The 26,687-nt window shown below is 45.0% G+C and overlaps 1 protein-coding gene across 1 annotated transcript; it reads right to left on the reverse strand.

Annotated features, from left to right (window-relative positions):
* Positions 1-752: 752 nt before the first annotated feature.
* On the reverse strand, positions 753-24,933 carry cep120 (centrosomal protein 120). Its single transcript, XM_079567294.1, has 20 exons — positions 24,705-24,933; positions 21,081-21,237; positions 20,791-20,905; positions 19,625-19,778; positions 19,234-19,379; positions 18,638-18,835; positions 14,435-14,647; positions 13,001-13,202; positions 12,556-12,712; positions 11,248-11,397; positions 9,118-9,300; positions 8,941-9,037; positions 6,469-6,627; positions 5,835-5,924; positions 5,623-5,715; positions 4,978-5,139; positions 4,044-4,166; positions 2,732-2,830; positions 2,470-2,594; positions 753-995 (listed from the first exon to the last, which is right to left on the reverse strand). Exons 1-20 carry the CDS (start codon positions 24,751-24,753, stop codon positions 767-769), a joined length of 2,901 nt encoding a protein of 966 aa, XP_079423420.1. The 5' UTR covers positions 24,754-24,933; the 3' UTR covers positions 753-766.
* Between the last annotated feature and the right edge of the window lie 1,754 nt (positions 24,934-26,687).

Raw genomic sequence — 26,687 nt, forward strand, 5'->3', positions numbered from 1 at the left:
GAAGCAAATTTACTTAGAAAAAAAGTACAATAAATAAAGCACAAACATCTGGACAAAACAAAGTTCACCTGCGCAGAAAATCATGATCCAGCTGTTTCAGTTTCAGTCATTTCCGAGACGGTTCTTTCATTTAAAGCAGTGGTTCTCAAACTGTGGCCCCGGGGATGTAACCTTGGCAACAAAAAAGTTCTGATCAGTTTTGTAGGTCTGTGGTTCCTTGATGTAACGCAGGTACAAAGGTGCTATACACACAGTGGGGCAAAAAAGTATTCGGTCAGTTCCCCATAGACTTCATATCGGATTTCTGCCCCTCTGTATATGTATTTATTTTAGATTTGGGTAAAGCCGAACTGGAGCAAAGGCGCTTGGTTAAGGTGAAACGCTGCAGAAAAATAAATAAATGTGACTGAAGTGACGGGGAAATATTTCAGTCCTGGGTTTGGGTTTGTTCCAGTTCAGACTTGAGTCATATTGCTGGGTTGCAGGTGACATCACAACGTTCTAAAGGCCTATACTATTATATAGAGGAAAAAATATTTTGTTTTTAAGGAAATGTTTGGTCTTGCGCAGAGAGATCATGGACCCAGTAGCTGATATTAATGATAATTTTTCTAATTCATACATTTTCTTTTTACCTACGACATGTGAAAGTGTAATGCTGTTAATAGGAAAAACGGGCTCCTGCCCCCCGGTGGGCCCGGTGACATCATCATATTCTAGAACCTGCAACCCAGCAATTGAAATGTTTGGGGCGCCCTGTGATTGGTCAGCGCGCCGTCGCCATGGCGCCCTGGATCTGCCGGTTGAGCTCGGAGATGATGCGGTCGTCGTGGGTGTAGACTCCGGTCCTCAGCAGAGTGTCTCTCTCCTCCAGCAGCCGCGTCAGGTGGTCTGTCATGTGGTCCGTCATGTGGTCCATCAGGTGGTCGGTCTCGTCAGCCGGAGGGGCGGGGTCTGGAGCAGAAGGGGAGGGACCTAACCCGTCGTCCTTCAACCTGGAGAAGGAAAAGGGCATATGACGGGTCTTAATGCTTATTTAGAAGAACATCAGTCGCATAATTATCATTTTATTTCAATGAAGCAGCGGCTTTTATGAAGAAAATTCATTCCATTTTTTTTATTTTTGAAGCTACTGACAGGGAGGGACATAAAGGTAAAGTTCCAAAGCAGTTTGACTCATTTCTCATTGACATAACAGTTTAAAAAATGTTTGCCTTCACCTATGTCACTTCCTGTTGGTGTTCAACCAGGAAGTGAAACTATAAACATCAGAAAAATGGGCAAACTCAAAAAAACTGGAGAAATTTTTTAGCAAAATCATAAATATGATTGTCTTAACTATGTTTTAGCAAAAATGTGTCTAATGTGTCAGATCCACTTTAAGGAGAAGAGGCGGGGCTTAAGGAGCAGAGGCGGGGCTTAAGGAGAAGAGGCGGGGCTTAAGGAGCAGAGGCGGGGCTTAAGGAGCAGAGGCGGGGCTTAAGGAGCAGAGGCGGGGCTTAAGGAGCAGAGGCGGGGCTTAAGGAGCAGAGGGGGGGCTTGAGGAGCAGAGGCGGGGCTTAAGGAGCAGAGGCGGGGCTTAAGGAGCAGAGGGGGGGCTTAAGGAGCAGAGGCGGGGCTTAAGGAGCAGAGGGGGGGCTTAAGGAGCAGAGGCGGGGCTTAAGGAGCAGAGGCGGGGTTTAAGGAGCAGAGGGGGGGCTTAAGGAGCAGAGGGGGGGCTTAAGGAGCAGAGGGGGGGCTTAAGGAGCAGAGGCGGGGCTTCAGGAGCAGAGGCGGGGCTTAAGGAGCAGAGGCGGGGCTTAAGGAGCAGAGGCGGGGCTTAAGGAGCAGAGGCGGGGTTTAAGGAGCAGAGGCGGGGCTTAAGGAGCAGAGGGGGGGCTTAAGGAGCAGAGGCGGGGCTTAAGGAGCAGAGGCGGGGCTTAAGGAGCAGAGGCGGGGCTTAAGGAGCAGAGGCGGGGCTTGAGGAGCAGAGGCGGGGCTTAAGGAGCAGAGGCGGGGCTTAAGGAGCAGAGGCGGGGCTTAAGGAGCAGAGGCGGGGCTTAAGGAGCAGAGGCGGGGCTTGAGGAGCAGAGGCGGGGCTTAAGGAGCAGAGGCGGGGCTTAAGGAGCAGAGGCGGGGCTTAAGGAGCAGAGGCGGGGCTTAAGGAGCAGAGGCGGGGCTTAAGGAGCAGAGGCGGGGCTTGAGGAGCAGAGGCGGGGCTTAAGGAGCAGAGGCGGGGCTTAAGGAGCAGAGGCGGGGCTTAAGGAGCAGAGGCGGGGCTTAAGGAGCAGAGGCGGGGCTTAAGGAGCAGAGGCGGGGCTTAAGGAGCAGAGGCGGGGCTTAAGGAGCAGAGGCGGGGCTTGAGGAGCAGAGGCGGGGCTTAAGGAGCAGAGGCGGGGCTTAAGGAGCAGAGGCGGGGCTTAAGGAGCAGAGGCGGGGCTTAAGGAGCAGAGGCGGGGCTTAAGGAGCAGAGGCGGGGCAGAGGACGACCTGTTGAGCTGGTTCCTGATCTCCTGCAGCTCCTGTCTCTCCTCTGATGACAGATACTTGAGCCTCAGAGCCTCCAGCTCCTGCTGCTGCTTCTTCAGACGAACCATGGCGTTCTCCTGCTCCTTCTGGAAACAAACCAGAGTCACGGCTGAGCGGGGCCTTAGACAGCACTTTTTCAAGTAATCTGTGGCAACACTGTTTATGAAGATAATTAGCCAATCACAAAGCTCCAGAGCCTGGAGGATTCTCTGTTAAAGGTCACCTGTTTGAACCGGGCCAGCTCCTTTAGGGCGCGGCCCCACTGCTGCTTATAGTGCAGCTTGGACTTAGTGGTGGACTCCAGCTTCCGCTCCAGCTCCACCTGGAACACAGAGGCTCATCTTTTCACACAATGGAGAGGAAACATGCAGCGTGATTTAGTTTATTTTCCCAAAATGTTTCAAAGTTTTAAAAAATGAAAAAAAAAATATTCAAAATTTTAAAAGATGGTCAATTTTTTTTTTACTTTTCCAAACGGTCTCCCGCGAAAGAAATGCCTATATTTACATCGTGATCTCAGTCACAGCCTTTCGTGCTACACGTGGACACTAAACACATCAGTGTTTGTGAATGAAGGAGAGTTTGGTGTGAGATTAAAGGTCCTATATCAGCTTTTAACCATGTTGTTATTTCCTTATCAAAAACACCCCCAGAGTGGTTTGTGGCTTCATTCACGCAGCTCTCAGTAATCCTCCTGAATCCTGCTCTCTGAGCAGCTGCTCCTCCCTCTCCTGGTGAACGACTGAGTGTTCAGTTGTGTCGTAACAGCGGAACGGAAGTGCTCGACGTCTGTAATGTAATGTCTTACAGCCTGATTTTAATTTGTAAAACAGCTTTTTCATTATTTCTGTTGTAAGAGAGAAACAAAGAGAAAAAAAAGAGGAAAAAAAAAAAGGATGTGCCCGAGGTGCTTCCAGGTCAGCTGAGGCCAAAACACCCCCCCCCCCCCCCGAGCGTCTGAACAGACGTCATGTTTGCGCTGCAGCTGTGAAGATGGAGCTCTTTCTAACCTACTCTGGACACACCTGTTCTTTACTCTTACCTAACGATAATGTCACGGAGAAAAAGAAGCGCGTTTGGCTACGAGGACTTTATTCAACCTTCCTAAAGAAGAGGCGACTTTCACCAAAATAGTGTTTTTCTGTGACTGTCTCTGATGTCCCAAAATGTCAACAGCGATGGACCAGAGCGGTGAGTTTATCAAAACGCGTGCTAGCTTGTGGGTTAGCGTGTGTATTAGCTTGTGTGTTACCCATTTATGATGTCAACTCCTTATAACTGCATCATGAAGTAACTTCACTTATTGCTGTTTATTTATATTACGGTAAAGTTGTATGTGCGGAGAGAGGGGGCGGAGTTAACTGAATCAAAGCGTTGTGTCTTCCGGGTTCGAAAAATACCTCCAGAAAACACTTTTTTATCCCAAAAATGAGTGCTCCATAATGGTAGAGGTACAATATATCATATACATACATGTACTTCACTTTGGAATGTCTAAAATAGCATGATATAGATCCTTTAAAGTTGTGCTGTACCTTCTCCAGCGTGAGCAGGTTGATGTCTGACTGCAGTCTGAACTCCGGCCTGAGGTTCTGCTGTTCTCTGTAGATCATGAACTCTTTCTCCAGAGCCTTGTACCTCATGTCTCCGTCTGAGATCTGAGACCACACAAAAGCACAGGAAGATCGTCTATAACATTGTTCTGTTTCCCACTGTTACCGCCTTGTCAGCACTTTGTCAATGCTTTAGTCACGATTTTGCTTCTTTTTCATCTTTGTTTAGGTCTCATTTTCGACGCTATTTTGACTGCTTTTCCAGGAAGCTTTTAGCCTCCTCCTCCTCTTCCTCACCTGCTGTAGCAGTCGGGCCCTCTCCTCCCCCTGCCCCTCCTCCTCCCCCTGCCCCTCCTCCTCCCCCTCCCCCTCCCCCTCCTCCTCCTCCTCCTCCTCCTCTTCCTCACCTGCTGTAGCAGTCGGGCCCTCTCCTCCCCCTCCCCCTCCTCCTCCTCTTCCTCACCTGCTGTAGCAGTCGGGCCCTCTCCTCCCCCTCCCCCTCCTCCTCCTCCTCCTCACCTGCTGTAGCAGTCGGGCCCTCTCCTCCTCCTCCTCCTCCTCCTCCTCCTCCTCTCGCCTGCTGTAGCAGTCGGGCCCTCTCCTCCTCCTCCTCCTCCTCCTCCTCCTCCTCTCGCCTGCTGTAGCAGTCGGGCCCTCTCCTCCTCCTCCTCCTCCTCCTCCTCCTCCTCCTCCTCTCGCCTGCTGTAGCAGTCGGGCCCTCTCCTCCTCCTCCTCCTCCTCCTCCTCCTCCTCCTCTCGCCTGCTGTAGCAGTCGGGCCCTCTCCTCCTCCTCCTCCTCCTCCTCCTCCTCCTCCTCCTCCTCCTCACCTGCTGTAGCAGTCGGGCCCTCTCCTCCTCCTCCTCCTCCTCACCTGCTGTAGCAGTCGGGCCCTCTCCTCCTCCTCCTCCTCCTCACCTGCTGTAGCAGTCGGGCCCTCTCCTCCTCCAGCAGTGCCGCCTTGTCCCTCTCCAGCGCCACACGGTGGTCAGAGTCCAGCTGCAGTCTGTGTGTGGCGTCCTTCAGCTCTCTCTGTGTCAGAGCGTGTTCTGCCCTGAGCTCCGTCTGTAAGCGCTCCGTCTGAAACACAGTCAGGGGTTTTAACAGAGAGAGAAACTAGAAAAGTGTTCGGGAAAGTCCTTTGCATTTGAGCTCTTGCTTTAGACCAGGGCAAACTGTTTGATGCAATGGCCACGCTGGGTTTTGAGCTCACCAGGAGTGAGTTTGACGTGTTTCAAACAAGTACAATCCTCAATCTGACTGTAATCACCTAAACACATCATGAAAGTGCAACAAAAAAACAGCAGTCGTATCTTTCTTCATGTCATTCAAAGTATTGATGCTGTTCATCCGTTTAAGCATTGCTTATCAGGCCTGGTCAGGTTTAGCATGAAACAAACCCAAACACGCCTTAAGACCCTCACTACATCAGCGCACTTCTGAGAACTTTAACCCCTGCTTTAGACAGACAGTAGGAGCGGCCTGCGGTGATACATTCTAGTGTGGGAGTTGAACCCAGGACCAGAGCGGTAACGTCATTCTTTCAGCGACTCGACCACAGACCTGGAGCTCCGCCTCCGCCAGACGCTTCTCTCTCTTCTCCAGGTCAGACAGAGTTTTCTGAAGCTGCTCCTCCAGCGCGCTGTACTCCAGCTCCTGCACTCACAGACCACACGCTTCAGTCACAGCTACAATCACACGTCTATCACACGTCTATCACAGGTTTATCACACGATTATCACGCGATCATCTCAAGTCTATCACAGGTTTATCACCTTCTTGCTGAGCAGCGCCTCCCTCTCCTGGTCTCTCCTCCTCCACTCCTGGGCCAGGGCCTGCATGTGGCTCTGCTCCTTCTGCTGCAGCTGGAGTAAAGAGAGACAGGATCGGGGTTGGTTTAATGCCAGTTATTATCCAGCCTCTGACGCAGCTGAGGCACCGTTAAACCAAACCGGTCTGGGATCGAAAGAAAAGGTTTAGGTTCTATTGATATTAAAAAAAAGCAGGAACCCAAAAAAATCCAAGTTTTGTTGCTGTTGGTCCAAGGACAGTTCCGCTCAAATAAATGATTTTTTTAGCCTTTTTTTTAAACATTTTTTTCCTTAATTTTGTTAATTTTTTTATCACTAATATTTCCCTATTTTCCCCCACATGATCACCCATTTTTCACACATTTTTGACGTAGGAGATGGACCCGATATTGTAAATGTGCAGATCTTCCTCCCATTATTGTTTTCTTGTTCTAGACGACACATATTTGAGTACAGGTGTTAAAGTATTACTTAGTTATCAGTATCATTAAGGCACTGGTGTGGAGAACAAAAGCACGGTGTCCAGCCCGAGACGCATCAGACGGAGAGAAGGTTGGACTCGCAGTACCGCTCGGGCCCCACAGGAGGGCAGTGTTACCTGGTGGTCGAAGAGGTCCTCCTGCTCCTCCTTCCACAGCTCCAGCTCCAGGGCCGCGCGGTACTCAGCGGTGTCTCTGGGGGGCACCGGGAGAGGGGCAGGAGCAGAGGGGGGCACGGAGGGGGCTGCTGGAGGCTGGACCAGCGACGGATCCTCATTCTACAGACAATTAAAAAAAAAAAGAAAAAAAGGAATCCTGTGAGAATATGATATAACAATACTGTGATATTTGTGAGTTTTTGTGTGTGTTTTCATCCAAAGAACCAGTATTTTTATGGATAAAAATGGCCTATTTGGCATCTTGTTTAGTTTGTGAATAATCAACATTTGTTAATGAAGCCCTTTACAACACTCAGGGTGACCAATGTGATTTACAGTAAATCAAAACAACAAGTGAACAAGAATAAAAATGTATTAAATGCCAGTCAGCAGGTTTTGAGCCGGCTCAGTCCCGTCGGGGGAGCTTGTCCCAGAGTCTGAGGAGGCCGGATCACCCCAGTGTTCGTGGCTGAGTGTGGGGACTTCAGCAGGAGCTGGTTTGTTGACCTAACAGTGGACATGTCTTGCATATGGAGCTTAAAAATACTCTTAAAAACCTTATTTTGGAGCCTCAGCTTTGATATTTATGTCTCTTGAAAACATGTCTGTGTAAGAATTAAACCGTAATAATGAAAAGCAGGAGAAACAGCTCCTCCTGCTGGCAGCTTTGGGATTAACTTTCTTCAAAAAAGCTGCGTGTGAGCAGCTCCAGTGACCAACACACTTCGAGACCGGCTCAGAGTCCGTAATGTTGGAAAATGGGCTTTAGTTTTGGGGTTTGAACAGTGAGGTGAGTGTAATCAGCTTTGTCCGAGGATTAACTCAACTGTGAATGTTGTCGGTCTTTGACAGGAACAACGTTAAAACATGGTTTAAACCTCAAGAAAGTCCATTTCACAGCAAACGTCCACTTGAACAGCCTGTCACTGTCAGTGTTTTGAACAGACAAACGGTCTGGCAAATAAGGAGGAGCAAGGCCCTAAGAGCTTTCAAAACAAAAAGCTACATATTGTCGTGTTTTGCACCAATAGATACAGACGGCATCTCTGGAATCGCCAATATGGTCATTTTTGAAAACAGTTAAGGGGGAAAACAATTTTGAAAAAATGTAAATTTTCTCTAATTATTTAAAAACTACTGTAACAAACGCTGAAATATGAATATAGTTTATACTAAATAATGATACAAAGACATGGGGAGGAGCAAAGTGGTTCAACAGCCCATAAATACATGAATAACGGAGAATGCTAACTTGATGCTACATGTTAGCATCGGGCTAATGCTAACGGTTAGCTAGCGCTAGCTACAACTGCCGTTTTTTCACTTCTACTGAACAATCTGCTGTGAAAAAATATCCATATGGACCCGATTTACACTTGACTTTATTTGTGTGTGATAAATAAGTTCATATTCCACCAGAAAATGGCTAAAAAGAGGGAAAATTGTGTTTCTCTAAAGATTCTATTTTCCCCTTCGGCAAAGCCACGCCCCCTTCTATGACGAGATGCCGTCTGTATCTATAGGTTTGGTCACGTTTTAGAATGATGATGTCATAATGTCAGGTGGAGAGCAGGGCCAACACAACTCTGAGAGAGAAATCTCCAAAACGAAAATTGACAAATATTTTTCCTCATCAGTATTTGTCAGTGATTTGATTCACAAACCGGACTTATTATTTTCATGGGTGAAAGTCCTTTCTACTGGACAACATCATGTTTTTGAGTATTGTCTCCGCTTTTAGACACCTTTCTGAGAAAATACTTGGACAGTAGTTTATATGTGCGGACAGAGGAGACAATGAACTCAAACTGTTTTTGTTCCATGTGGATTCTCCCAGTAATGACTGAGATATTAACCAAAAACTTCTACAGTTCACCATCATGGAATTTTCAGAATTCTAAACTATAAGCTCTCTACAATGTTGTGATGTCACGTGAACGCAACTTATGGAAATGGTTGAGGTTTCACTAACGTACAAGTTATCAATGAAAAAATCTGTAAATATTCATATTATTTATCCTTGTTTTTGGAGTTCAAAGCTCAATTAATCAGGCAGGAATTGAATATTAATATTAAAAATCTTCCAAATGTAGTTGAGTGGAGCGACTAAAGTGCAGAGTTAAAGAGTGGAATGAAAACGGCTCTAAAGTTTAGTCCCTTTGTCTGCACATGCGCCCTGTGTATATTTCTCCCGTCTTTAGCCGCTGCTGTCTCCCACAAAGGACATGCCCATATTTGGATTACAGCGTCATCTCAGTCACAGCCTTTCGTGCAACACGTGGATACCAAACAGGTCAGTATTTGTGAATGAATAAGCGTGGGAGAGACCAGGGATGTTGGAGTCTCCTCCTGGAAAACGACGGCTCAAGGCGACAAAACCTCAGATAAACATTGTAAAGAGAGACATTGATCTGAAAGTACATCAAGTCTCACCGGAGTGGACTCGGACACGATGACCTCCGTGGCCTTGACCAGACCGAGGTCGTCCAGCGCCGCCGTGAAGCTCAGCTCCGCCACAGTCTCCGACGGCCTGACAGCACCAAACATTCACATCAGCAAACTCCGGAAAACAGTCGATTCACGGCTCACACACGTGGGTTTCCCTCTCACCCGTCGACCCGGACGAACGGCACCCTCTCCTGAAGAGTCTGCCTCCAGCTCTGCTCCCCAGACGACCTCTGGACTTTGACCCTGGGCGACCGGAGCAGGTGAGACAGCTGCAGCGAGGCTCGGCCAATCAGCTCGTCCCGTGAGCTGAGGGGGCGGTGCCACAGCTCCACCAACAATGGCACCCTGAGGAGACACGGGTGTAGGGTTAGCACTTCCTCCCTGCTGCGCTCGGGACTCGCTGAAAGTGGGTACGGGTACATTTTCTTCCATATCAGTACTTTAACGATACTCGGTTTCTGATACCGATACAAAATATTTGTCATCTAGATCCGGAAAACAGAACAATAATGTGTGAAAGATCTGCACATTTACTTCTCCAATGTCAAGAAATGTGCCAAAAATGGGGAGTAATTTTGGGGAATTGGGAGAAATTGTGGCAAGAAAAAGAAGGGAAAGTTGAGTAAAAAATAAAACGGGAAATAGAAAAATGTTTGTAATAAAAATGAGCAAAAATTAGGGAAAAAATTGTTGAAAAGAGAAAAAATTGGGGAAAAAATTGGGCTAAAAAATAGCGGGAAATAATGAGAAAATGTATCTTTTTTTTTTTTTTGCTGAAACAACCAAGTCACTTCCTTTACTTCCCTGGACCAACATCAACACTTGGATCTAAAGAGGGAAGACTTTTATTTTTCGATTCCTGTTTTAGAAACTTTCATTTGAAACCAGACTGGTGTGGTTTAAGCTTCGTTTTCTAAAGCTCTTTACAGCGGGTTGGCGGCAGCAGCTCGGAGGATTTCTGTGTAAAATAAGCAACTTTTGAACTGGAGAGAATGCACCTTAACTGAGTGCATTCTCTCCAGTTCACCTTTACCCAAACCTAAAAGCTTCTCGACTGGAGCTTACAGCCTATTGGCCACTGTAATGACTCATTTGAAAGCTAAGACTTCTAGCGTCACTTTAAACAGTATTTACAGCCAAAAATAATAATTTCCAGTGTATAATTGGATGTACAATATCCCTCTCTCCCTTCGCCTTTCCTGTCAGCGTAGTATTTACTCTCCAAGACAATTAATAAATTTAAAAAATCGCAACTTGCTACTACACCTGCAGTTGCGCTTATGGCCTCTAGGGGCAAGAGTTACTTAGTACTGATTTAAGGCGAGACACTGCAGGTGAATAGGGATAAAAAATAAATGTAGAGATATCAATTTGAGACTTTTGCTGAACATTACAGATATAAATATGAGAAAAAAATGTATTGCACTTTTTCTGTCATTTTATGTTTTCACATAAAAATAAGGCATTTTGAGCATTAAAGTGGCCAAAATTGCCTTTATTTTGGGCAACGAAATCAAAATAATGAATTGAGCCAGATTAAATGTTATGGTTTTATTTTATGGACATATTAGTAACTAAGATTATTTCAGAGGGGATTTTGGATATTTTGTTTAGTTTTTCAATAAACTAATCATCAGTGAAAAAATCTGTAAAAACTCAAATTCCGCCTGTTTTTTTGGTTTCAAAGTTGAATAAATCACGCTAGGAATTAGATATTAAAAAATCCCTCTGAAAAAACCTTCAAAATATGGTTAGGTCTCAGACTGTAAAGTTTGGAGTCTGTGGGAGCTTCTATAAGGGCTCAGGCTCTGCCCGAGTGCGGCTTCTCTCATTCAGAGAAAACCAGCCCTGAAGTTTTGTAGCGAGTGCGCATGCTCGGCCCGTTCTTCGACTCTTCTGCTCCAGCGTCTCGTAGGAGGAAAAATACCATATTTGGGTGAAAGCGTCATCACGGGGCCCCTTAGCAGGACACGTGGATGTCAAATCTGTCAATATTTATGAATGAAAACCCGCGGGAAAGACGGACTTTCTACGCGGCGCAGCAGCTACTTCCGGGTCGCCCCCACCTCGCAGACAAAACATCATAAAATAAACATCATCATTTTTATATCTGACATGAAAACTAAGACGTAAAGGGAGGAAAATAGATAAAAATCTCCACTTCCACCACTGCGTGAAAAATCAATACTTTCACCTAATGTTTTAGCACCTGTCTCGCGGCGCCCACAGCAGCCGAGGGTCACAGGGATGAACAGATCCGATGAAGAGAGTCTTTTTAGTGTTTAGTGTTACCTGTGGAAGGTGTGGTGCAGCTGTTGCGGCAGCGCGGCGAAGTCGAACGCGCAGTAGGACTGAGGCAGCTTTATCTCCGAGTGTCTGTGCAGCTCCACCGCCGGGTTCGTCATCACTGGAGCCGCCGAGCCAAAAAACACGTACTGGTACCTGACGAAAACACACCACAAGTACATCACTGATCTGTGAGAGTGGACAGAGTCAGAGCTGGGAGTAAGTCACTAATGCAAGTCTCGAGTCAAGTCCAAGTCATGAACTTCCAAGTCCCAAACAAGTCCAAGTCAGTAGGTCATGGGGTCAAGTCAAATCATAGCTTTTGTCAAGTCAAGTCTTTCTTTCGCCGGCAAGTGACCCTTAAGTCGCGAATGTCAGCGTTAAGCCTAATTCTTCTTTTCAAAATGTTTTTAATCTACTTGAAAATATAAAGCGCTTTCTTAAGATTTAGCGATTTCTTTAATTTAGGCTAAAATGAAACTTTTTAAAAGCTAATGGATTTGGGAAAAAAAGTTTAATTAGCAATATTTTATTTATATTTAAATCGCCACAAACTTTAAATATATATTTTGAATGCTCCAGTCTATTACTGGGACAGCATTTTAAAGAAGGGGGCCCGGGGGCCTAGTCTTATAAACATGAGTTTCTTTTCCCTGCAGTCTTAAAGATAAATATAAAATAATATTTTTTATTATTGTTAGTTTCAGGCAGTTTTTCTGTCAGTTCCCCTGTAATGCCCCAGCCCCTGTATACTCGGATACGCCCCTGCTCAAAGTAGGTTCCGCGCAGCCTTCAGTCCCGCCGTCACTGGGCTCTGTGTGGCTGTGGAAAACAACCTCTAAATGCAGTAATTTAAAAAACCGAAAGCCCCCAAGATTTCTGTCATTAATCCAGCTCTTATGCATCATTGTTCGGGAGGCTGCCAGTCTGCGTCATAGCTTCAGTTCATTGTTTCAAACTTGTTCCTGTCCTAATAAATGTCTATGAATCGTCACCTCTTCACTCACTGTAGGAAACTTTTTTTTTAATTAGACACGCTCCGTCGGGAAGCTGAAAAAGCATGAGGCTAATTCTAATGTAAACATAGATGCGCCGCTTTTACGCAATGAATCCTGATCTTTCGAAAGTTTCTCTCAAATAAATAATAATTATAAAGTAACAGCGAGTCATTGGCCTCAAGTCCAAGTTAAGTAACAAGTCACAAACAGCAAGTCCTAAGTCAAGTGAAGTATTTTTAGAGCTTTGGTCAAGTAAGTCTCAAGTCCCAAAAATTGCAACACGAGTCTCCCACGTCTGGTGATAGTTCAGCGTTACCTGAGCGTAGCAGAGAGGGCCTGGCTGAGGCGCAGGCTCCCCACGCTCTGCAGGTCCAGGGAGAAGCTGTAGTGATGGGCCGATGGAGGGATGGACACTTTGGGAGCCGATACAGAGACTGAGGAGACGTCCGAGTCTGTGGGCGGGTTGGGGGCGGCTGCAGAGACACAAACGCCGGGATCAACCATAATGCGCTTTAGACTCCACAGTCATGGTCCAAAGTTTCCAACGCACTCAGCACAGAACTCGCCCAAACTATGTGACTTATCCCAGATTCCTCTTTCTCCGAGTTCTCCCCGCACAACAACATTTATTTGAGCTGAAACAAGTCACTTTTTTTAATCCTGTCCCTGGGCCAACAGCATTAAAACCTACGGTACCCAGCCCTGTGCCTGACTGAGTGATTGTACACAAACACAGATAGGGAGGCGGTGGGGAGATGTACCTTTGTGCTGCAGCTCCTCCATCAGACTGTCCGCCTCGCTCTCCGTGTGAACGACCGGACCAGGGTGAGATCTGGGGATGGGAGACAGGAGCGGGGACGAGGGGCCGCGGTCGCCGCCAGAAGGGAGCTCCACCGCCGCAGGGACTAAAGGCACGACCGGAGCTTCAGGGACAGAGGAGGCTGCTTCTTTTGGCTCAGTCGTCTGGACAAAGAAGAGCACAGAGTCTGAGACATTCAAATTAGTTTTCACAACAAACTGTCAAAACAAGAAACCAAATCAGGACCAAAGAAGGGCTCAAATGTAATTAAATGAAGAAAATCAGGTCTCTAAGTTAGTGTGAATGAAACTCGTCTAAATGTCTGATTAAAGATCCATGAGAAGTGAAGAGCAAATCAAGCTTTTGATTAGTCCTACTAACATTATGTCCCCTTTGGCCTGCATATACAGCGGGTTGCATAAGTATTGGCTCCCCTTTAACTGTTCGACAGTTTGCCATGGACCATAAACATAAAAATATTTAAGTGAAATTTTATATGAAAGACACACACTAAGTGACACACTTCTTTCACTTCTTTCATGTGAAGTGAAAAGAAATGCATACATGATTTTGACATTTATTTTATAAATAAAAATCTGAAAAGTGGGATGTGCATAAGTACAGTCCCCCTTTCATTTTAGTGCAAACAATTGCCTTCAGGAGGTTGAATGAAGATTTCTGAATGATCACATGTTGACCCAGTGACTAGATAGAGTTGACCTGTGTGCAATCTAATGTCAGTTCAAATACAGCTGCTCTGTGATGGTCTCAGAGGTCTGTTCAGAGACTATTGTGGAGCAGAAGCATCAAGAAGTCCAAGAACACACCAGACAGGTCCAGGATAAAGTTACTGAGAAGTATAAAGCTGGGTTAGGTTATAAAAAGATTTCCAAAGCTTTGAACATCTCTAGAAGTACAGTTAAATACACCATCCAGGAATGGAAACCGACCAAGACCCGGCCGTCCTCCTAAACTCACTGCCTGAACAAGGACAGCACTGACCACAGCTGTTACCAAGAAGCCTATGATGACCCTGGATGAACTGCAGAGAGCTACAGCTCAGGTGGGGGAAACTGTCCACAGAACAACTATAAGTCGTACACTGCACAAATCTGGCCTTTATGGAAGAGTGGCTAGAAGACGCCCTGTTTGCTGTTTGCCTGAAGCCACATGGGGGATACAGGCAAACATGTGGAAGAAGGTGCTTTGGTGAGATGAGACTAAAATGGCTTCTTCTAGGTACTCTTCAACAAAGGCCAGATTTGTGCAATATACTGTATATCGTTAATTGTTTACGATATATATTCAGCCCGTGACACGACCCAAAAAGAGTCTGGCTCTACAGTGCCCGGACTCACTCCCGCTTCCTGCCCTCATGTTTAAGAGTGGGTGGTACCTGCGCAGGTGAGTCCTCTCTCCGCAGCGTTACAGCCACGCCCACTGTCGGATGCTCAGAGCCTCCCGGAGACCTCTGCTTTTTGGGAGGCTTAAGGACGAAGGCTCCCTCCACTGTGGCTGCTTTAGAGTCCAGATCCAAAGATGGAGCACAGAGCGGGGCGAGAGAGACGTCTGCACTGCCCAGAGACAGGCTGCCGCAGCACAGGTGGATCTGCAACAATAACCGATGGTCAAACATGGGACAGAGAATCTCACCTGCAGACTGTTCTCACCTCAGTATTGTTAATCTCACCTGCAGACTGTTCTCTCCTCAGTATCGTTAATCTCACCTGCAGACTGTTCTCTCCTCAGTATCGTTAATCTCACCTGCAGACTGTTCTCTCCTCAGTATCGTTAATCTCACCTGCAGACTGTTCTCTCCTCAGTATAGTTAATCTCACCTGCAGACTGTTCTCACCTCAGTATCGTTAATCTCACCTGCAGACTGCTCTCTCCTCAGTATAGTTAATCTCACCTGCAGACTGTTCTCTCCTCAGTATCGTTAATCTCACCTGCAGACTGTTCTCTCCTCAGTATAGTTAAGCTCACCTGCAGACTGTTCTCACCTCAGTATAGTTAATCTCACCTGCAGACTGTTCTCTCCTCAGTATCGTTAATCTCACCTGCAGACTGTTCTCACCTCAGTATCGTTAATCTCACCTGCAGACTGTTCTCTCCTCAGTATCGTTAATCTCACCTGCAGACTGTTCTCTCCTCAGTATCGTTAATCTCACCTGCAGACTGTTCTCTCCTCAGTATAGTTAATCTCACCTGCAGACTGTTCTCTCCTCAGTATCGTTAATCTCACCTGCAGACTGTTCTCACCTCAGTATCGTTAATCTCACCTGCAGACTGTTCTCTCCTCAGTATCGTTAATCTCACCTGCAGACTGTTCTCTCCTCAGTATAGTTAAGCTCACCTGCAGACTGTTCTCACCTCAGTATAGTTAATCTCACCTGCAGACTGTTCTCTCCTCAGTATCGTTAATCTCACCTGCAGACTGTTCTCACCTCAGTATCGTTAATCTCACTGCAGACTGTTCTCTCCTCAGTATCGTTAATCTCACCTGCAGACTGTTCTCTCCTCAGTATAGTTAAGCTCACCTGCAGACTGTTCTCACCTCAGTATAGTTAATCTCACCTGCAGACTGTTCTCTCCTCAGTATAGTTAATCTCACCTGCAGACTGTTCTCACCTCAGTATCGTTAATCTCACTGCAGACTGTTCTCTCCTCAGTATCGTTAATCTCACCTGCAGACTGTTCTCACCTCAGTATAGTTAAGCTCACCTGCAGACTGTTCTCACCTCAGTATAGTTAATCTCACCTGCAGACTGTTCTCTCCTCAGTATCGTTAATCTCACCTGCAGACTGTTCTCTCCTCAGTATAGTTAATCTCACCTGCAGACTGTTCTGACCTCAGTATCGTTAATCTCACCTGCAGACTGTTCTGACCTCAGTATCGTTAATCTCACCTACAGACTGTTCTCTCCTCAGTATAGTTAATCTCACCTGCAGGCTGTTCTCTCCTCAATATAGTTAATCTCACCTGCAGACTGTTCTCTCCTCAGTATCGTTAATCTCACCTGCAGACTGTTCTCTCCTCAGTATAGTTAATCTCACCTGCAGACTGTTCTCTCCTCAGTATCGTTAATCTCACTGCAGACTGTTCTCTCCTCAGTATAGTTAATCTCACCTGCAGACTGTTCTCACCTCAGTATAGTTAATCTCACCTGCAGACTGTTCTCTCCTCAGTATCGTTAATCTCACTGCAGACTGTTCTCTCCTCAGTATCGTTAATCTCACCTGCAGACTGTTCTCTCCTCAGTATCGTTAATCTCACCTGCAGGCTGTTCTCTCCTCAGTATCGTTAATCTCACCTGCAGGCTGTTCTCTCCTCAATATAGTTAATCTCACCTGCAGACTGTTCTCTCCTCAGTATCGTTAATCTCACCTGCAGACTGTTCTCTCCTCAGTATAGTTAATCTCACCTGCAGACTGTTCTCTCCTCAGTATCGTTAATCTCACTGCAGACTGTTCTCTCCTCAGTATAGTTAATCTCACCTGCAGACTGTTCTCACCTCAGTATAGTTAATCTCACCTGCAGACTGTTCTCTCCTCAGTATCGTTAATCTCACTGCAGACTGTTCTCTCCTCAGTATCGTTAATCTCACCTGCAGACTGTTCTCTCCTCAGTATCGTTAATCTCGCCTGCAGACTGTTCTCTCCTCAGTATCGTTAATCTCACCTGCAGACTGTTCTCTCCTCAGTATAGTTAATCTCACCTGCAGGCTGTTCTCTCCTCAATATAGTTAATCTCACCTGCAGACTGTTCTCTCCTCAGTATCGTTAATCTCACTGCAGACTGTTCTCTCCTCAGTATCGTTAATCTCACCTGCAGACTGTTCTCTCCTCAGTATCGTTAATCTCGCCTGCAGACTGTTCTCTCCTCAGTATAGTTAATCTCACCTGCAGGCTGTTCTCTCCTCAATATAGTTAATCTCACCTGCAGACTGTTCTCTCCTCAGTATCGTTAATCTCACCTGCAGACTGTTCTCTCCTCAGTATAGTTAATCTCACCTGCAGACTGTTCTCTCCTCAGTATCGTTAATCTCACTGCAGACTGTTCTCTCCTCAGTATAGTTAATCTCACCTGCAGACTGTTCTCACCTCAGTATAGTTAATCTCACCTGCAGACTGTTCTCTCCTCAGTATCGTTAATCTCACTGCAGACTGTTCTCTCCTCAGTATCGTTAATCTCACCTGCAGACTGTTCTCTCCTCAGTATCGTTAATCTCACCTGCAGACTGTTCTCTCCTCAGTATCGTTAATCTCACTGCAGACTGTTCTCTCCTCAGTATAGTTAATCTCACCTGCAGACTGTTCTCTCCTCAGTATCGTTAATCTCACCTGCAGACTGTTCTCTCCTCAGTATAGTTAATCTCACCTGCAGACTGTTCTCTCCTCAGTATCGTTAATCTCACTGCAGACTGTTCTCTCCTCAGTATAGTTAATCTCACCTGCAGACTGTTCTCTCCTCAGTATAGTTAATCTCACCTGCAGACTGTTCTATCCTCAGTATCGTTAATCTCACTGCAGACTGTTCTCTCCTCAGTATAGTTAATCTCACCTGCAGACTGTTCTCTCCTCAGTATCGTTAATCTCACCTGCAGACTGTTCTCTCCTCAGTATCGTTAATCTCACCTGCAGGCTGTTCTCTCCTCAGTATAGTTAATCTCACCTGCAGACTGTTCTCTCCTCAGTATAGTTAATCTCACCTGCAGACTGTTCTCTCCTCAGTATCGTTAATCTCACCTGCAGACTGTTCTCTCCTCAGTATCGTTAATCTCACCTGCAGACTGTTCTCTCCTCAGTATAGTTAATCTCACCTGCAGACTGTTCTCTCCTCAGTATAGTTAATCTCACCTGCAGACTGTTCTCTCCTCAGTATCGTTAATCTCACTGCAGACTGTTCTCTCCTCAGTATAGTTAATCTCACCTGCAGACTGTTCTCTCCTCAGTATCGTTAATCTCACCTGCAGGCTGTTCTCTCCTCAGTATCGTTAATCTCACCTGCAGGCTGTTCTCTCCTCAGTATAGTTAATCTCACCTGCAGACTGTTCTCTCCTCAGTATCGTTAATCTCACCTGCAGACTGTTCTCTCCTCAGTATAGTTAATCTCACCTGCAGACTGTTCTCTCCTCAGTATCGTTAATCTCACCTGCAGACTGTTCTCTCCTCAGTATCGTTAATCTCACCTGCAGACTGTTCTCTCCTCAGTATCGTTAATCTCACCTGCAGACTGTTCTCTCCTCAGTATCGTTAATCTCACCTGCAGACTGTTCTCTCCTCAGTATCGTTAATCTCACCTGCAGGCTGTTCTCTCCTCAGTATAGTTAATCTCACCTGCAGACTGTTCTCTCCTCAGTATCGTTAATCTCACCTGCAGACTGTTCTCTCCTCAGTATAGTTAATCTCACCTGCAGACTGTTCTCTCCTCAGTATCGTTAATCTCACCTGCAGACTGTTCTCACCTCAGTATCGTTAATCTCACCTGCAGACTGTTCTCTCCTCAGTATCGTTAATCTCACCTGCAGACTGTTCTCTCCTCAGTATCGTTAATCTCACCTGCAGACTGTTCTCTCCTCAGTATCGTTAATCTCACCTGCAGACTGTTCTCGTGGCTCAGGTAGCGCTGAAGGACCTGCTTGTTGCTGCGGATGCGCACAGAGGCGCGCTCCGGCTCGAAGACGGGAGTGAGGAGGCTGTGGAAGGGCTCGCTCGTGATGTCGTTCCCCAGCAGCGAGTAGTAGAAGAAGAAGTCCGACCCCTCCTCCGCCAGCTTCTGGTCACATGGGATCAGCTGAGAGGGAGCGACAGGATTATTTGGTTTCAGTTTGTGACATATTAGTTTCAAAGATTAGCCCAGGGAGGGATTTTGGATCATCAGAGAAAGAAATAAGCAAAAATTCTAAGGTTTTTTGGGTTCAAAGCTCAATAAATCAGGCAAGAATTTGATAATGAACAGTCCTGGTGAAAAAATAAGGAGTTTGGAGATTTGGTAACAACAATGAGAGAAAAATGCCTTTTGACAATTGCCCTTGAATTTACAATGTCCCAAATAATATACGGGGGGAAATTTTTTGCAATATTTAATCCCCTAGTTGTGAAGATTGGGCCGTTCATGAGGTTTATATGATCAAACTGTGCCAGAATCTGAAGAGTGGACGTGAGTGTCTCCAGTTAGAGGTTGAGCCTGACCTGCTGGAGTTTCGTTGCGAAGGCCACAGTGACGGAGAGGACGAACATCTCGGAGCACAGATCCTCGGGGCCGAGCTGGTGGAAGCCTTTGTCAGACACCAACACGGGCTGCAGGCGGTCAGGGAGCAGCTCCAGGGCAGGGGGCGCTACAGAGGAGAAGCATTCAACAGAGCACCAATACAGCTTTTCTGAATCCAAAACTTGAAGGCAGTCAACCTCAAACTCTGGTCATTTGAACGCCCTGAGTGTTTCATTAGAACTTTTTTTCTTCTATTTCCCAATTTTTCCAGTTTTGTTTCATTTATTTTTGTCCATTTTTTCTTGTTTTCCTGATATTTTCCCCCTATTTTTTGCGGTGACACAGTGGTGAATGAACAGGCCCGTTACTGACCCGTCCTGGGAGGAGCCTTCTTGGCCCTGAAGGCGTCGGGCTCCGTGGCTCTGGACTCCGAGGGTTTGGAGTCCGTCTCCAGCTGCAGAGCGAGCAGCAGCGCCGGCTTCTGCTTGGTGTATTTACTGCTGAGGAGCGGGAACCAGCGCGGCTCCTGGAGACACCACAGTATTCAACAGTAACATTAGAATGAATGTTATTGTCACCACATTCAGACAACAGCAAAATTATACATGGAGGTGCTTGGAATGTCAGTTTAACCTCTTAACCCCCACCTGAACTGAGCACATTATCTCCAGTTTGTTTTTTATCAAAAAGCTTCTTGAACATAATTGAAATTTGGGCGAAAACGGTGATTAAAACGCAACAAAAGAGCAACAAAAATGTGACAAAAAATGCCAAAGCGTAACAATAATGCAACAAAAAGCAACCAAAGAATATCAGAAAAGTGGCAAAATGAGATGAAAAAGTGACAAAAATGTGACGAAAAAGCAATGAAAAGAAATGTCAATAAAGTGACTGTCTCCTGATCTTTCATTATGAAGAAAACTGCCCAGAGTTCTGCTCATTAATATTTAGATTCATAATACAGCCTACAATTAGGCTCATTCAAAATTATTATTTCTGTTTTAAATATTCCTTGTCTACTCTCAAAAGTTAAACTTCTTAAAAAGCCATGGGGTTTTCAAAAGTGTTTTGGTTTTCTCCTTCATGCCTCGAGCTCTGCCGTGATTGGCAACCGTCTCCATGGAGACTGAAGGGGAAAGAGGCGGAGTTAATGGTGCCTCAGCTCCACCATGTTTGTCTCTGCTCTGAGTGGGAGAAGCGAAGAGAGGATCAGACTTGGGGAAACTTTGTTGTAGTGGAAGAAAACTACATGCGCAAAAACACAAAAACACAACACACGGCCTTTGTAGATAAGCAGAGATCGTCAGAAAGTTGCTGGGTTCTTCTCTGCCGTCATTTACTGTCTCACCGTTAAAACTCTCTTTTTGAGGTTATATTTATGTGCATTGTGAAACTTGCAGTACAAAATATAATCTCTGGCGATGTGTGCTGATTCAACTAGAAGCCTGGGGCGACCAAATGGGATCTGAGGGCCACATTTGGGCCACATTTGGGTCATGATTCCTCACTTGTCTGGTGAAATAACCTGTGCGCCTCACCTGCTTCACCTCCTGCACTGATCTCAGGTCCAGGACGATGTAGCCCACGTTCTCCCTCTTGTTACTGAGCGAGTCCACGGCGAAGCACTGCAGCTTAATGGGCGTCCGCTGCAACCTGCAAAACACAGACCAGACACTTTCTATCTCCTGTCAGTCTGCTTCGGAAGGACGATCTAATCATTTGCCAAAGGTCTCCGGGAAGTTGTGTGAAATCCCTCCTCTTACAGAACTGCTCTGCGCATGTTAAACCATCACCCATGCATTCCAAAACAACACTATCAATACTGGACCTGTGCTGGTGCAGCGTCCTGCGGTTCAGCTCCCAGGCCAGCTCGGTGCTGAACAGCGGCTGCTCGCGGTGCTCCACGGGGTCGGTGCACAGCGACTCTCCGTCGAAACTGGCCTGAACCATCAGACTGAGGCGAGAGCTCTTGGGGAAGTGACGACCTGCAGCAACGGGAAACAAGGACAGTCAATCTTTAAGGGGCCGGTTTGGTCCTGTCTCTGCTGTGGGAGTAGGACCGGGTTCTTTACATTTATTTTTCATTCATTCATTTCATGCAATGACACAGAAAGTACAAGATTGACAAAATATAATTAAATCATAAGTGCAAAAAAGGAACATGCCGTATGTAAACAAGACGATACAATAGGAAGAAGATAAGTTGACGCTTTTTCGGATACCGGTGCTTTAACAATACTTGACTGTCGATACCAATCCTGAACGATACTTTTTCCAATAGTAAATTATTTGTTGTCTGGAACCAGAAAACAGAACAGCAATGCGTCCTGTTAGCCCGATTCACTATAATGTGATTGATCTGATTGATCTGTAGAGCCGACTCCAGGCTCTTTATAAACCTCTGATCACACTTTTACTTCATTTACATTTACTAAGTCTTTTCTGACATTAACTATGTTTGTTTGTTTGTTTACTTCACTAATCCCAGTCGGGAACTTTGTCCTCTGCATTTGACCCATCCTTCGATGCAGCTGGGGCGACCCCCGTAAGGGGACCCATCTCCAGATGTGGAGCCTGGCTGGAGGATTCACCTATTGTACATGTTTTCATTGGTAGGGGAAACCAGAGTAAACCTACACAAACACGGGGAGAACATGCAATCTCCACACAGAAAGGCCCCGTCCAGGTGGGAATCAAACCCGGGACCTTCTAGCTGTGGAGCTCGCTAACCGCTGTGCTACCGTGCCTACATCAATTTATTTTTTTCATACACAAGGGTTTATTTTAAATATAAGCATATCTTCATATTTCCTGGATAAATGGTGAGATATATTATTCTCATTAGGAGTAAAACAGTTATGTAGTTATTTCAGCAGGAGATTCAGATAAAGTCGTGTTTTTTGTTGAGTTTATCGATGAAACTGTCAACAGTTTGGACCAGGAAGAAGCTTATTATTGTGAGTGACGTCACACTTAAAACACTTAAAGGGGGGGTATTATGCAAAATGGACTTTTTCAAGCTTTCCATCATGTTATTATGTCATTCCCTCATTAAAAACATGCCTGAAGTGTTGCCTTGGCACATTCACGTATTTTTGAGTAATCTGTAAAAACTCTGATGGCGGCCATTTTAGGGATAGGTTTGCCTGAGTCCTCCTAGGAACGCCCCCACCTCCTGGAGACGCCTCCGAGCTTTCGTCACCAGCCGAGTAACCAACCACTGCTCCTCAGCAGAACCCCCTCCCCACTGATGCCACAGACAGCGTGTGGAGGGGGCGTGTCGGAAAGGGTCAGAGGTTCTTAAAGAGACAGAGGCCTATTTCAAGACATTCACTACAGCCATTTTGTGAGAGACATTTTATACAAGGCAGTTATTCTAATTTACTGCATTTACAGACCAACAGAAGGTTTGTCATCATTGTAGTGAGATATAGACTGGTGCTATGTGACTGAAAAAAGCATAATACCCCCTCTTTAAAATACGAGTTATTGTTCACATCATCAACTTCATTATTATATTGTGCACATTCTACATCCACAAATGTAACTTTTCATCTCTAGTTTTCCCTGTTTCCCTGTATCTATTCCATATATCTATTTTTCCCCCATCACTGTCATTTGTGCTCTGTGTGCATCCCCTGGCATTCTCATGTTCATTTCTTGTCTTTGTTTGCAAGATTTTCAATAAATAAATAAATAAAAGTGATTGTTCACATTAACCTCTTAACCCCCACCATAACCGAGCACATTTTCTCCAGTTCAGCTTTACTCAAATCTAAAAGCTTCTTGACTGAAATGCAAAAGTGTAATGCTTTTTTGGGGTTTGTCACATTTTGAAGCGTTATTCTCATGGTCACATGTTTTTCCCACTTTTTCGTTGCGTTTTCGGCCCCTTCTTGTGTTGCGTTTTCGTCACTATTTTTGGGTCATGGCAAACTGGAGAAAATGCGCTCGGTTCTGGCGGGGGCGAAGAGGTTAAAGTCTCCATTGGTTTATTATTGCTGTTAATCCCGTGGTGTTTAGTGATAATATGTCGTCATCGTCTCTTTATTTCAAGCCAGTCCAACTCTACTGAAAACGGCATCAACTGTCTTAATCCAAGCACTTTTTAACCTCTTAACTCCCGCCTGAACCGAGAGCATTTTCTCCAGTTCAGCTTTACCCAAATCCTGTAGGCCAGTGTAACGCCTCGAGCTAAGATCTACAAAACTCATCTAAATGGATCTTTTCCCATCCTTTTTTTGGGGTATTCAACTCATTTTTTTTGTCATTTTTTTAATAATTTTTTTGTCATTTTTTGACACATTTTTTTTCTTTTTTAATCATTTTTTTGTCATTTTTTGTCACATTTTTTTTCTTTTTTTGTCATTTTTTTTGTCTTTTTTGTCATTTTTTGGCACTTTTTTGTCAAAATTTTCTCACTTTTTTGTCACATCTTCATTGTTTTCATCTCAGTTCTGTCGCTATTTCCACACCTTTTTTCCAGAAGCTTTTGGATTGGGGTAAAGCCAAACTGGAGAAAATGTGCTCGGTTCAGGTGGGGGCTAAGAGGTTAAAGTCTCCATTGGTTTATTATTGCTGTTAATCCCGTGGTGTTTAGTGATAATATGTCGTCATTGTCTCTTTTATTTCAAGCCAGTCCAACTCTACTGAAAACGGCATCAACTGTCTTAATCCAAGCACTTTTTCACCTCTTAACTCCCGCCTGAACCGAGAGCATTTTCTCCAGTTCAGCTTTACCCAAATCCTGTAGGCCAGTGTAACACCTCGAGCTAAGATCTACAAAGCTCATCTAAATGGATCTTTTCCCATCCTTTTTTTGGGGTATTCAACTCATTTTTTTGTCATTTTTTAAATCATTTTTTTAATCATTTTTTGTCATTTTTTTGTCACATTTTTTGTCGTTTTTTTTGTCTTTTTTTGTCTTTTTTGTCATTTTTTGGCACTTTTTTGTCACATCTTCATCATTGTTTTCGTCTCAGTTCTGTCGCTATTTTCACACCTTTTTTCCAGAAGTTTTTGGATTGGGGTAAAGCCAAACTGGAGAAAATGGGCTCGGTTCAGGTGGGAGTTAAAGGGGTTAAGCAATGTATTCAAATTATGATGTATCCATTGTGTAGCTCATTTTTTCCAAACTTTTTAATTGCCAACAACATCAACAAACACTTATTTCTGTCAGTATTTTACTAAAAAACACGAAAAGTCCTCCCATCCCCTCTGAGCCGACAGAAAGTCGCTCCTGTCACGAGCTGCTGCTGACATTAAAGTGCAACAGAACAACACGGAAAGGACTTTGAGGCAAGTGTTTAAAGTAATTAAACGCTTCTTTGACAAATAAAACAATGATTCAACCTGGAGCAGACCCTTTAAACTCAGCTCTCCGCAAGCTAGAAGTTACAGACTAGCTTTACGATTAAGTTTACTTTAATGAAATCCTTTTAAATGCGCTCACCTTCTAATATGGACACAACGATCAGGAGCTGCTCACTTTTCGAGGCCATTTCCACATCGGCCAAACTCCGCAGAAAAGTTCCGGTTAAGCCTCGGAGTTTTTCATCCGAGTCTTCGTTATATCTGGGTTTAATCGCAGAGAAATGTCGGGATTAAAAGACCCGTGTTTGCGTGTTTTGTTTTGTGTGTTGTTTATTCCGTTGGAGCCGCCGGATCTGCCGCTTTGCCGCCTTCCATTTTGTTTTGGTGCCGGAAGTGACGACGGTGGCGTAAACAAGACGCGCGCGCTCTGGCGACGGGAGGAGGTACTGCAACGTCAACAGTTTCAGTAGAAGGTTTCTTTTCTTTTCTTTTTTTTTCCACATAGTTTTCAAGTTTCTTAAATAAACAAGATATCCAAAATGTCTTCGAGGTGGAACTTAGCATTTAACTTCGAAATAACTACATTTAAACCTATTTAAATTGTGGCAACATTTTAATAATTTAATCATTAGCCTACGAGTTTGTTGCCACAATTAGCCAATGGCAATTTTTATGTCATAAGAAGCTATCCTTGATTTTTTTATTTTCTGTTATTGGAATAAAATTTGCTTTGTCCTTTAGGTAAAAGCAGACATTTATCCAAAAAACACTGGTTTTAAAGCCTTTTAAACAGTCATAACATGTCAGGCTAGTAGGCATATTTTACAGTGAAGTGACAATTTTACTCCCTGAAAGTTGTGAAACCTGGTTTAAACTCAGTCCCTGTGACGAATTTTGATGTTGTAAATGCATTAGGAAAGTTTGACACGAGTTTGGACCAGAAAATAGCAATTTGAAATTTGAGTGACCCTGTTTCTTTGTACAATCAGGTATAGTACCTTTACGTTATTGGTCTTTATTATAATATTTACATATTAACTTCGTATATAATCACAAATCTATGCTATTTTGAGAATTGTATATAATGTCAGTGTTTTTATATTTATTTGTCTTTTTTGTAATCATCTTAGGACCCTCACTTTGGGAACCACTGGTATAAATTGCTAAATGTAAAAGATTTGTCTTCAAAGGAATAGGCCACTGTTTTTCCATACTGAGATATGTTCTTACCTGAGCTTAGATGAGTTGATGCGTACCTGCCCTCAGTCATGCAAAACGACAGAAGATGTTGTTAGCATTTGGCCTCTCCCAATGTATTCCTATAGCTCCAAACAGGGGTGAAGTTTGAAGACCAAACAGGTCCGTGTCGACTCGTCTGAGCTCAGGCAAGAACATATCTCAGTATGGAAAAACTGTGTGCCCTCAGTCACGCAAAAAGACCAAAGTTGTTGATAGCATATGGCCTCTCCCAATGTATACCTATAGCTCCAAACGGGAGTTTGAGAAGCGACCACACTCTTCCACAAAGACCAGACAGGTACGTATCAACTCGTCTAAGCTCAGGTAAGAACATATCACAGTATGGAAAAACAGTGGCCTGTTCCTTTAAGCAGCGGGATGAGATCGGCCCCTCTACCACCACTAGCCACTGTTATGACACTTTTAGTCAGTTAAGTTGGTGACCACACTGGCGTCCTGTTGCTGGGTCCCCTGCTGGGCCTTTGACTAAACCAGGTAGAGAGACCGGCCTTTCCTGGACTCCAGACGAGGCCCTCACACTTCTAGACAATAGGGCCCACATGGCCCATCTCCCCAACATGACAAAGATCTCCTCTGCCAGCCTGATTTCATTCCCATGCAAAGTGCCTTTTGGTGGCCTTTCTGGGCTTTCCTCTGTTGTGTATGACCCCGGTCCTGCTGCTGTGTCTGTGGTGCTCACCTTATAAAAGGTGATGCCAAACTGAGCAGGGCAGAGCTTACCATGACCCCGCATCATGCGTAACCCTCTCCGCAAATGCATTTGTGTAATAAACTTCACATGTTGACTAGACAAACATCTCTTAAGCTTTATTAAGCAAGAAAATCCACAACACCACTCACTCACTCACTACATTTACCAGGC

This window comes from Gobius niger (assembly GCF_951799975.1).
Source record: "Gobius niger genome assembly, chromosome: 1".
Lineage (NCBI taxonomy): Eukaryota > Metazoa > Chordata > Actinopteri > Gobiiformes > Gobiidae > Gobius > Gobius niger.